This window comes from Dermochelys coriacea, chromosome 3, assembly GCF_009764565.3.
Source record: "Dermochelys coriacea isolate rDerCor1 chromosome 3, rDerCor1.pri.v4, whole genome shotgun sequence".
Lineage (NCBI taxonomy): Eukaryota > Metazoa > Chordata > Testudines > Dermochelyidae > Dermochelys > Dermochelys coriacea.
The window spans coordinates 100,155,623-100,168,589 of NC_050070.1; the positions used below are offsets into that span (position 1 = coordinate 100,155,623).

The 12,967-nt window shown below is 41.4% G+C and overlaps 1 protein-coding gene across 3 annotated transcripts in view; it reads right to left on the reverse strand.

The window, feature by feature from the left end:
• The window catches only part of ARHGAP18 (Rho GTPase activating protein 18), a 117,370-nt gene that overhangs the window by 85,412 nt on the left and 18,991 nt on the right, over positions 1 to 12,967 (reverse strand). For 2 of the 3 annotated variants that reach the window (XM_038397021.2, XM_038397019.2), the window contains exon 1: positions 2,066 to 2,298. The exons of the other annotated variant lie outside the window; for it this stretch is intronic. In XM_038397021.2, coding sequence (XP_038252949.1) covers positions 2,066 to 2,178 — 113 coding nt within the window. In that variant the 5' untranslated portion in view covers positions 2,179 to 2,298. Of the gene's footprint in view, positions 1 to 2,065; positions 2,299 to 12,967 lie in introns of those variants that run through there. 3 annotated transcript variants of the gene reach the window in all.

Consider the following 12,967-nt stretch of genomic DNA (forward strand, 5'->3'; position numbering starts at 1 on the left):
AAAAAATGTCATTAGATACATAAGAAATTAGGATCCCTCCCAACATGATGGTGGGGGTTTCACTACTTCCTCCCTTGAGTCTCAGCTCTCTAGTGTGGTGCTTTCAGTACCCTTGTGTCTTCTTTCACTCGTTCTAGAACCCTTAGCCACATTCAGAAGTAAGAATAGGATTGCATTACTGTGTCCATGGCTCTCCATGTTTATAGGAGTGTACCAGCCTTGCAGTGTCCTCATGTTTATACCCATGAATATCAATGGAATGAAAGCAAAGGAGCAGATGTTAACATGGGGAAAGGGGTGGGGGGAGTCTCTTGTCATTAGTCTATCTAAAACCAGCTGGTTTTCAATAACAATCCAAACCATCTCATACAGCTCTGGTGATCTAAACAAAATGTACAGATAGTCTAACTCCCGCTATCCTAATGGAGAAATTAGCAACACTGTAATGAAAAGGATGGTCTTGTGGTTAAAGCACTAAACAAAGAGTTGAGATTTCGGATGTCAATTCCTGGCTCTGCTACAGACTCCTTGTATGACCTGGACAAGTCAAAATTCACCTCTCCTCAGTTATCTATCTATCATGATACTAGTACTTCCTTCCTCCCACCCTTTATTTGCCTTGTCTATTTAGACTGGAATCTCTTTGAGGCAGACAAATTTACTTACACATGCACATAGTAAGAGACAGTGCCAAGCTAAATGGGGCCCTCAATAGTCTAAGTATTCTAAATCTCACCACCGCTGCTGGCACTTTTGTTGACTGTCTCAACAGAGAAATGGTAAATGATCAGAATGAGCCATGGAGACAGTACTCCTCACTCCCACAGGTGATCTCTCTACAGATGACCTTTATGGGGGTTTATGTGGAGAAGTCTGCAATACTGCTGTCTGTGCGAAACCTGTTCTATGGAATAATCTGATCTTCAGTCTGCATGTGAATCTGACACCTTTCTCATGTACCAATTTTGCTGTGGGGGGGAGGGGGATACTAAATTTTTTTTCCTCTTTACCAGCACCATCCTTTAACTTACCACATAGAAAGAAGAGAGCAGTACGCTATACATAAAGGCCCCATGAAGAGTTGTACAATGCTTAACTTGAAGGGCCTGATCTTGAGGTGTGGTGTTCTACAACTCCCACTAGCATCCATGGAAATTGGACATGCAAAATGCTCATCAGGCTCCAGGCCTAGGTAAAGGTGCGTAAAGAACTGCAGTGGCTGTGTTTTTAGGTAATACACATGCAGGTACTGAGTTAAATAGCATTCACTTTACAAGCAAGTTTTCCACTCAGTGCCTTTAGCTGCAGTGAATATTTACTATTTCCAGCCCACACACTGAAGCTGGAAACAATACACCAAGTATGAGGTAATTAGAGAAAAAAATCAGGAGGGGGGAGAAATAAAGTACACAGAGCCTATTTGTACCACATGTTCCTCTCTCTCCTTCTAGATAACAGCATCATGTTGTGCCAGTGAGGAGCTGTTTTGTTTGAGTCAAAAACTTGTTCTTATGAACAGTAGTAATATATATACATACACATGGATTGTGCACAACTGTCTCTCCTCCACCCACATGCCAAGTGAAAGTGCAGCACACGCCCCCCCCCCCCAAAAGCAAAGATCAGATAATCCCAATGGGGGGGAGGGAGTTTTTTGCTGCTTGACTCCATCAGTTTGTGTTTTCATCCTGTCGTGTTACCAGTTAAGAATGGTAATTTTGTGGGCAGAAAGTGTTTCTACCTGCTGTACACTAAAGGCATAAAAGACTCCCAATCTATGGGAGCTCATGTGCTGTCCCTGAACATGCACCTGTTCCAGACGTTAATAAGTCTCCAAACCATGCCCTGCGCCTCATTGCAGAGAGCAACTTCTGACGTTTTCCAAATTTTGCTCCTCTGATCTGCAATCTACAGACTGCACCCCCGAGCCTTTGTACTGAACCCTGGGACAGCATTCCCTGCGTCAACAGGGCGCGCGGTAGCAGCAGCGTCTCCCCCAGCTCAGGCTGCCTCTGCATTGCCGGGCTCCCCGAGCAGGTGAAGTTTCCCGTGCGCTGCACCTTACCTTGCGGGGGACGTTTCTTCGCTCTCTTTCGCATTACTCCCGGCCACGGCATTGCTGCCGCTGGGGTGGTATGCTGTTAAAACCACTCCCTGGGAAGCAGATAGCCAGTTCATGGCGCGAGTAGCAGCATAATTTGCCAAGATACTAAGGCAAAGAAGGGTAATGAAGTTCCTGCCAGCGCCTCGCTTGGCAACTCAGCTCATTTGAAGATCCGCGTTTGCAAAACAGAGGAAGAAGGAGGGGAGGAGTTATTTATGTGAAATGCTTCCTGTCTCTCCAATTAGACTCTGATTCATGAGTATTGTTAAACAAGGCGATTTCTTGCTCCTTTGCTATAATCTTATTTAATTACTTAAACATTTAAATAGGGTATATTCAACTAGTCAGTACAAGTGTAGAAAGAAACTTATTCACTAGACAATACTAGGTCCCAGGAAAAGATGGTTTTGTTTTCCAGTTCCTGTTTCCAGGCTTTTTTGCTTGTTTGTTTGTTTTAATCCCCCCTAGTCACTGCAACATGAGTTGCCACTTTCCTTAACCCCTGCTGCGAGGATTTAGGACTTCCTGAATACACATAGCTAAGGCAAATACGAGTACAGCAGAGAAGAACTGATATAACCAGATTCATATAGATCTCCCAGCTCAGACTGTACTCATAATGATTACCCAGCTTAGCTTTCTAAAATACAGCAAATTCTTTTTTTTGTTTTTTGTTTTTTTGGGGTTTTTTTGTCAGTTTGAACCATAAAGAAACTTACAGGCTGCCTATCAAGCCAGTCTCTCCCTTCCCCCACCCCCTCCACCACAAATAAACACTGGACATATACAATACCAAAAATATAGAATGTAGTATTTTATATGATGGTAGTCAGTCAGGATCTTGGTCCCATTGTGGTAAGTGCTGTGGAAACTCCAAAACTGACAACATTCCTGCTCTACAATCTCAGGCCCTGATCCTGCACACTTTTTTTTTCTTTTTACTCATGTGACGACTCCCACTGACTTCAACTTGACTACTTGTGTGAGTATAGTTATATACATATATAAATGTTAGCAGGATCAGGGTTAATTGGACACAACTAATTATTGTGACAAATAAAGAGTAGGAAAAGGGAGAGAGGGAGGAAGAGGGTAATAATAATAGTTATTTCCATAGGATAGCAATATTTGTAAATCAAAGGTTCTGAATCAGTTGATTTCCATAAAATGAGTATATAAGAGCACTCCACTACCCTTCAATGTAAGATGGCTTTAAAAAGCCTTAATACAATATTACTAGTTTAGAAGTAAAAGAATACAGTCAAGTGAAAAATCAGACTTCACTCTGAAAATGTTTTACCTATTACAAGTGATAGCCTCAGCGTGCTATAACTAGAAGAGAAGAAAGTGTGTTTTTCTTCCACTGTTTTACTTTATGCACCAGACAGCACTTAGTGCACAGTCTGTGTCACTGAATCACTATATACAATTTCCCTTGTTAGCATTTTTCACGAGTGTTTTTTTAATTAGAAAAAATAGTTAATTGTAAAACTACAGTAACTGGCAGTGGGAAGTAATGGCAGGTGCATTGTCCCCAGTGTGATGGAGCAGCCCTGAAGCTTCTCAGAATTGCACCTAGCTGCCAATAGCTCCAAGGCAACATTTTGACAATCGGGCACTAATTGGGGTAGCCAGAGTGCAGGAGGTGCCTGGTCAGGCCTCTTTCTCATAGTCATACCACCTTCATGGAGGGTTGGGTGGGAAGGTGCTTTGTCCCCATAACATCCATAAATTATCAAGAGTCCAGATCTCTGGACTTTCCAGTTGCTTTGTGTTGCATAACAGAAAATCAGTCAGAGTCCAAGCAAAGGTTCTGTCCCAGTGCATTCAAAGTTATGATTTTCACAATCATGAGTCCCTTTCTGTACATGTATACAAGTACTTACACCATAAACCTCTGTATCTAAATTATTAGTCTGTGTACCATAAATGAATTTCTTGATTTCTGCATATTGTAATTTTAGACTGAGTTCCTTTTACTTTTTTAAATAAACAAAGATTACACATAGAAATAAAAGCTCCTATGCACATGCATGTATTGGGGTGTGTGTGGTTTTAATATCAAATGAGTTCAGTGCACAAAGCAAGATGCTTGCTAGCATGCAAATGCCTGGAGTTCTGTACCTACATTTATTTAAATGATCACACATTGAAATAAACATATTGTACATGGCAATGGTTAATCCCTTTATTTTTCTGCCTGGCTGATTTCCAAAATAGAGATCCAATAATTTTGACCTAGTGCCACTCTGAAAGGGTTCCCTAGTTGAGAATCAGCCAAGGAAGAATGTGCCCTCATGGTTTAATTCTGAGAGTCACGAAGCAAGATCAACACGTGCTTCAGAAACATATCTCTCTCACTAACAAAGTTGGTCCAATAAAATATTACCTCACCCATCTCTCTGTAATATCTTGGGTACAACATGGCGGCAGCAACAGCAGCACTTCATAGAATGTGTCCTTCAGAGTCAATCTTGAGCATAGTTGCTTCTTATAACCATTGATCTGGCAGAGTTAATGAGTGAAATTCTAACCCTGTTAAAGCCAATGAGAGGTTTTTGCAAGTGGGACCAGGACTTCATTCAACAGTTTCTCCCTTGGAGGGGTGGCTACGGAATACCTGACTGCATGTTCTTTCACTGCTGGGGAAGGGGTAATATCCCTGTAGAATTGGGAGAAGCTTCCCAAGGAAATTCAGTTGTGCATCTGTGGGCCAGCAATTGTAAAGGTTCCTTTCCGCTATGCAATCTTTGAGGGCCATCTTCTGGTCCGTAGAGATTTATGCAGAGTTCGTTTTTTCTTGTGGGGGGGAGGGGAGAAATTGCAATTCTGCCTGACCCTGATGAGGGCTCTTGTAAGATGCTTTCTACCACTATGCTCGTATGCTGCCCATGCAAAGGCTAGCGAGCCGGTTGAAATGTTTTCAACTGAAATTTGTGTAAAAATGGCCATTTTTAAATGAATTTTTGTGTGAAACTTTTCATTCTTTTGACTTTTACAATTTAAATATCAACATTTTAATATTCTTAACCCTATTCTTAGGGAAAAGACTTTGTTAAATTTCAATAAATATTTCTGAGGAAAAAGTAGGGAAGGGAGGAGAAAACCAGTCCACTCTGAACCCTTTGGAAGTTTGTTTCCATTCTTAAGTCAGGTGTAGCATGCAGAACTGCACCCCGTGCTCACAGGGGAGAGCAGAGGCTGCTATCTCCTTATTTCCCCAAGGAATGCCGAGCACCCCAAAGGAGATGGGGAGGGAAGGAAGCAGGACCACTGTTCCACCTTATACTCTCCCAGCAGCAGGGGCAAATTAACTTCACGCCTCCAAGCCCTAGAGGAGTATAGTAGCAAGGGTACTGCCAGAGCACATCTTGGAGCTGTGAAAATGCCTCCTTAGTGCTCTCCTTGACCTGATGCATATCCACAGCATATCTTATGGGCTCTATCTTAATGGCACAATTTGGGGCCTGATTCTGGTCACACTTAGCTTACAATTGGAGTTACTCAAATTTTACACCAGTGTGAAACAAGAAACTATAGCCCTGTTAATGAATGTCACTGTACCATATCTCACTTTTTTGCCAACTGTTCTTTTTGTTTTATTACACATGAAATAGTTAATTGTTAAGTAGTCTGTTTAAGTGAAAGTTCTTTTGCATTATTTTTTTTAATATTGAAAACATATATAAATACTAAGATCTTCAGGACTTTGTGGATTTTTAAATTTTCAGGATGAGTGCATACCAAACATTTCTCAGTTACAAATCCTCCTGTAGCGACTACATAAAAATATTTAAAGTATTGTATGTTTACTTCAGGCATTTCAAAGCAATTTGCCTGAACGGAATGGAGATTAGGTGCTAGAAGCATAAAAATGTAAGATGCCTTTGTTTCTGTGATCCTACCAAAACTTTCTTCTCTTGGACAGTGTGTGTTTGTCTAAACTAGTCTAGACCAATTTTAAACTGAGCTGAAATCATCCCATCACCCTTACATCCTGATCCATATTCATATAAATCAGTGGCAGCCTTCCTTTTTCCAATTTGGGTTTGTGGGTTCCAAATAACAGATGAAGGCATGAAATGAAAAGCTGCTCAGGTAGTATATGCTGAATGCAAATCTATATTAAATTGACCACTTGATATGGTATTCCACTCTATGTAAAGATCCACATATGTTAATACTAATCTGTAGCCGTTAATACTAATCTGTAGATGAATAATAGAAATAATTTAATCTTATATAGAATGCTTAGTCTGGTTCTGTTGTGCCAGCAAATAGCAAAGCAGATTCAACAGTTTAATTTAGCTGAACGTGCAACATGTGGTACATAAAAATCAGAATAATCAAGACTCTACTGATGTACTGTACTGGTGTATAGGCAGTGATTTAGATCAGCATAGTTATGCAAAGAAATTAAATATGAACTAAGAATTAAATACAAACACTCTTTGTCCACAGAGAAGCTGATCATATATTCAGTAGCTGGCATGTTATGTGCATTCTTAGGGTCTGATCCAGAGAGGTGCTGAACACTCTAAACTTTCATTATATTGATGTGTTGGGGTTGCTCAGCAGTACTCAAGGATAGCTCCATACACAGGGAATTTTTCGTGAGCAGCATATGACAGACGCAGCAGCAGCGAAATGGTGCAAGAGAACAAACGCTTTGTGCTCACTGACAGTCCAACCAGCCTCCCCTCCATTTGTAATCTTTTTATACAAATATATAATTAACTTAATTATACAGATTAATTAAGAAAAAAGAACAACAACAACACTTTTCACTGTTCTCCTTTCTCCTGGAAACTGTTCTAAAATTCATGTGGTGCACTCTGCTGGCTGCTTTGGTAATTATTTTTCAATGAGTTCATGATGAATAATTAGTTATTGGTGCATTTTTTGAGATTATCCTTATGAAGACTAATACACACATGAATTAATCTAAAACAAATTCCCGTATACTTTTGATTGGATGAGGTTCTTGTTTGATTTGTTGCTTTTGGCTGATATGTAGCTGCTGTGTTTAACATAGAGGTGGCCAAGTTTCAATGGTGGTAAAGTGCATGCATTTATCTGCTTTTTACAACATGTGTCTTGGAGAAGTGGTTAGCCTTGTGGCTTAGCATGGGATTTGGGAGTCAGTAGTCCTTAGCTTCATTCCTAGACCAGTCATTTACTTTTTGTGACCTTTATACAAGCCACCTAAGAGTGCCCTGCCTCAATTTACCTATCTATACAATGAGATTAATATGTATATTACAGAGCTGTCTGAGGCCTATTTAATGCTTGTTAAATTGTTTTAAAAGTCACTCCCTAAGTGAAAGTATTGTTAATGTCCTTTTGTGCATGTTACATTGAGGATGAAATGATGCAGATTTGGACTGAACTGTCTGTATTAATGGGGGCAGGGTAATGTCTTCAGGAACAAATGCTAAATCTACTGTGCTTGAGTTCTGGTTTGTGACTCTACCTGAGATACAGGAAGTTGGGGGAGAACTATATGACAAAACCTATGCTTTGGACCCAGATCATCTCTGGCTAGTGAAAATCGGTGTTGAGGAGCTAGGCCCATTTTCAGTGCTGACTGTCAGTACCTCCATTACAGTGAGCAGATTGCTGCCTTCTCTGAAGGATGCCCTGATAACCGTTTTAGTTCAAGAAACTACCACGTGGGTCTGACAAATGTGGCCAACTATAACGCTAAACTAAATCTTCCAAGTTTTGTTAAAACCATTCTTGTCATCTTGTCTTTTCAATATCCAACTGCCTTAAATCTTAACCCAGTCGAGTCTGGGTTTTAACCTGGGTATGGCATGGAGAGTGCACTGGTCGAATTAGTGGCCAATGACAGATGCAGATCAGGTGTCCATTTGAATACCGTTCTCCATGAGGAGTTGTTGATTTGACTGCAGCTGATGTGGGGGAGGCTGCTCAGATACTTTCTTGCTGCGCAATCCCAGAGGAAGGCTTTTGTGCAATTCCTTTCTTGCACTGAGGATGCTCTCACAGGGGGGTTTCAGAGGCTTCTATTTTATCTCCCTTGTACAATGGGTGTATGGGACCATTGTCAGAGTCAGTGTGAGGCAGAAGCTGTGATGTATTCAGTATGCTGATAACTCAAGTCTGTGTCTCAGCCAATCTAGGCAATGAACTGAATGCTATATCCATTGTTTGGTGACTCAAGCTTTAACCAAGTCAGATGGAAATGATGGTAGGTAGGGAGAAGCCATCTGAAAAAATTCAGATGATATCTGCTGCTTTGATTAAAGATGTGTGTCTTCCATTTGTTAATATTCAAGTTCACAGGAAACCTTTGCATACAACTAGTTCTCAGGATGGTCTTGGATGATCAGGTATGAGAGGGGGCCAGGATGGTTTTTGTCAATTTTCATCTGGCTAGGAGTTAGCAACCAATTATTTCAGATACTCTCCAAGTCACTTTGCAGTTTGGCTCTGTCCTCTTTTCTTTGTTACCCCTCCAATTTTGCTGTTGCCTGTAAATATGATCACAGCTGACTGTACACCAGAGAAACACTAGTTAAAGTGAAACATGAAGCAGCCAGGCAAGATAGAAAGATGGGGGGGGTTGTTTGTTTGTTTGTTTTTTTTTTTAAGCTTATGAAAATAGTGAGTCCTGGACTAGGACACGGCTATCTGGAAATGTTGTTGCGTGAAGATAATAGATGCTTCAAACTGTAAGAGAAGCAATTGCATGGACCACCATTGGTCCACTGACCCCAGTTTGAGAATCATTGCCCTAATGAGAAGTCCGGTGGCACCTTAAAGACGAACAGGTTTATTTGGGCATAAGCTTCTGTGGAGGAAAAAAACCCTCTTAGGTGTGGGGTTTTTTACCCATGAAAGTTTATGCCCAAATAAATCCGTTTGTCTTTAAGGTGCCACCAGACTCCTTGTTAGTCTGTATCCACAAAAACAACATGGCTACCCCTTAGATACATTGCCCTAATGGGATAATATCTATTGCTCAGAAGTATTCCTCTGATCTACTGGTCTTGGTGTCCTAGGGAGTTGAAGTCCCCAAATCGCTGCCAGTCTTGGGTTTCCTGACAAGTTGCCATACTCATTCTTGCTACACTTGCAGATTGTAGAAAAGATCAAATGAGGAAATCCAAGTAATGTATACAACATTACCATGCCTTGGGCATAAATTGGCTCTGACAGCACAACTGAGCACTCAGATTTTACAGTTAAGTTTGATTATAAGTGTCTAACTTTTTTTGATTCTGGAGTTGAATTCTTAGTACAGTTTCTTGTAGCTAGAACTGGTCAAATATTGAACAAAAATATTCACAAACATTCATCAGAATAAAAACTGGAACTTTCCTTTGATACTATCTGTCCCTGTGGTGGGGCCGTGCCCCACCCCCATGCCAGATTGGGCTACAACAGGCCAGAGCAGCTGCGCAAGATGGCAGACAATCAGGGAGAGCCTGTTAGAGAGCCAATCAGGGCTAGGCTAGGCCCTATATAAAGGCTGCCCTGGAAGGGAGCAGGCAGTCTCTTCCAGGCCTTCAGAGGGTGAAGATCAGTCTTCTGCATGAGGGCACTGGCACCACTGCAGTGAGCAGAAGGGAACTCCTGCTGAGTACCTGTTGGGCTGCAGGTCCTGAGAAAAAGGGCCTAGCCAGTCCAAAGGGACAGAAGGGGAAATGGCCCAGGCAGAGAGATGGACAAAGGGAGCGAAGGAGGGCATGCAGGAAGGCTGCTGCCAAAGGGTCCCTGGGTAGGGACCCAGAGTAGAAGGTGGGCCTGGGTCTTCCCCCCCCCCCCTTAGCACTTCTACCTGGCCATTTGGAGTGGCTATCACAGACTGCACCAGACCCCTGCCAAAAGGGGTTAGACTTTGAGGTATGGTTGGTCATTGTGGCTGGGACAAAGAGAAGGACTGTTGATAACGCCAAACCCCCGGAAGGGGTTGAGACCAGAGCAGTGGGCACTGCTAGAGGGCAGTGTCCTGAAGAGGATGCCGCAAGCTGGGAGCAATGCGGGTCGAGATGCCAATCTAGGGCGAGAGAGGATGGGATGCCACAGGCAGAGGGCGCTCTGCATGAGCTGAGCTAATTCCCAGAGCAAACAGCAGGAGGTGCTGTGGTGGTGAGTCCAAACCCTGTCACAGTCCCCTTCTATTTGCTTTTCACAAGCATTCATCTGAGTGAAATTTATTTCAAATGAATATTCATAGGAAGGAAAATCACTGAAGAATTGTGCAACTATTTGCACTAGAAATCATGATGGGCATATTCAGATGGCTCTTTGTGGGTTTGGGAATCAGCCAGTCGGGGCTGAAAAAATACTACTCACACAGCATGAATTCGCAAAAAGAAAAGGAGTACTTGTGGCACCTTAGAGACTAACAAATTTATTAGAGCATAAGCTTTCGTGAGCTACAGCTCACTTCATCGGATGCATTTGGTGGAAAAAACAGAGGAGAGATTTATATACACACACGCACACAGAGAACGTGAAACAATGGGTTTATCATACACACTGTAAGGAGAGTGATCACTTAAGATAAGCCATCACCAACAGCAGGGGGGGGGAAAGGAGGAAAACCTTTCATGGTGACAAGCAGGTAGGCTAATTCCAGCAGTTAACAAGAATATCAGAGGAACAGTGGGGGGTGGGGTGGGAGGGAGAAATACCATGGGGAAATAGTTTTACTTTGTGTAATGACTCATCCATTCCCAGTCTCTATTCAAGCCTAAATTAATTGTATCCAGTTTGCAAATTAATTCCAATTCAGCAGTCTCTCGTTGGAGTCTGTTTTTGAAGCTTTTTGTTGAAGTATAGCCACTCTTAGGTCTGTGATCGAGTGACCAGAGAGATTGAAGTGTTCTCCAACTGGTTTTTGAATGTTATAATTCTTGACGTCTGATTTGTGTCCATTCATTCTTTTACATAGAGACTGTCCAGTTTGGCCAATGTACATGGCAGAGGGGCATTGCTGGCACATGATGGCATATAATCCTCCAAGGGACAGCTATGGTGAATTGTGTGTAAGGATTTACAGGTTAATATACAACCATGTCAATTATTCACAAATTTTAAATAAGTAGCAAATTTTGTGGTTTTTAAAAAAAATAAAAAATAAAAATTCCTCCTAACAGTCAAAGATTAAACTTTTGTTTGTGGCTAGTTTGTCCGGCTCTGCTTTCCTACCCTATCACAATAGGGTGGGCATTGTTGTAAGCAATGTGATAATAGTATAGGAAGGAACAGAAAAATATAGGGCACAAGAATATATTAATGTTGGGTATTCTGGATGTAGTAAATTCAATTAGCCTTTTGTAACTTAAAGAGTTTACCTAGATCAGACGTAAACTGTGTGGTTTCTGCAGAGAGGGCTATTTATAGGATTTACTTGAGATTTTTCACAAAAAAGGGTTTCTGTTACATTAGTCAGACTTATTTTGACTGTCAGTGTAGTAGCTTAATATTTGCTGGCTCTCACTATCATAAATTTACACAAGAACATATTGCTAACCCTGAATACAGCAAACAGACAGCAGAAAAGATGAAACATTGTTACAAATTTTACTAATCTGCATGCGCATATATTGCATCTATATGCACTCACAATATAAGGGCAAACCCACTCTTCCAGGAGGGAGCTAAGCAGAGGGCATGGAATGCTGCTGAGTGTTTAGTATAGGAGACTACTGCTCTCACTGGCAAGCAAGACTAAGAGTGAGCAACTGCAACATACTAATATGCACTACTTTGCCTCACTTTGGAGGAGGAACCACATCCACACCCCTTACCAGCACATGCTGCTGATTCCACCACAAGTAATAGCAAGTTGGGAGGACAATACACATCCCCTCTAACCAGTGGATTAGATCTTTCTGTGACAGGTGCAGTGACTGAAACTGTAGTTAGCACCCCATCCTAAAACTCTCATCAGTGCTGTACAGAGGACCTACACTAGTGCTTTGGCAGGTGTAGGGAAGGGAAGTTGAACTATGGCCTCATTTAAGTCGGTGGGAATTTTGCCTTGGATTTCAACCACAACAGAGCCCAGATTTCACCTGGGGAGAGAAGACTGTTCCTATGTAGCAGAGGATCTCTATATGTATGTATCTGAGTGAATTAAATTAAATATAAAGTGCTGTGAAACAAATTGAAAGAGGACCCTAAAATCTGGCTACTAAGACTCCTCTCCAACTCAGTATTTACCCAGACCCCTGCACTGCTAAATATTGAAAAATAGAAATAACAATCTGCTTCTTCCTTCCCAGCCTGTAGGAGTAATAGATCAATTAGTTCAGTGTATTTTTTTTGTTTGTGTGTGCTAGGGGTGTGGGGTGTGAGACTTTACTAAGGGAAAGCTAAATTGAACAATGAGTTTTCCATTTACTGGAAGTTAGTTTGTGACAGGAGCGCTTCCATTTCAACTAGTGAATGTCATCTATTCAGCAATAATTCTGACTGTCAGAATTTTGACTGGGCTTCAAAACTGTTTTATTTTTACCTTTTTTTCCTTTTGCTGTTTCTGTTAACTGTCTTTAAAACTGTGCAGATGGGAAGTCAGCAGTCTCATTGATTTAAAGCTCAGATTTTCTTGGAGCAAGACTCGAAGTAAGGATGTATTATGATTTTTGTAGAATGTATTAGAAAGTAGATGTTAAGCCTGCTTGCAGCCTCTTTAACCATCAACTCAACAGAATCTGGCAGCTATTAATTTTGTTTTGATTTGGAACATTTTGCGAAAGTACACATATGGAGGCAATAATTTACTGTCGCTTTAATTTGGTTGCCATGTGCTGGCTGAAATATCAAAGCTCCAACCAAGCAGAAGTACCCCAGCTTTACAAGTCTAACTTTCTCAATTTATGACTG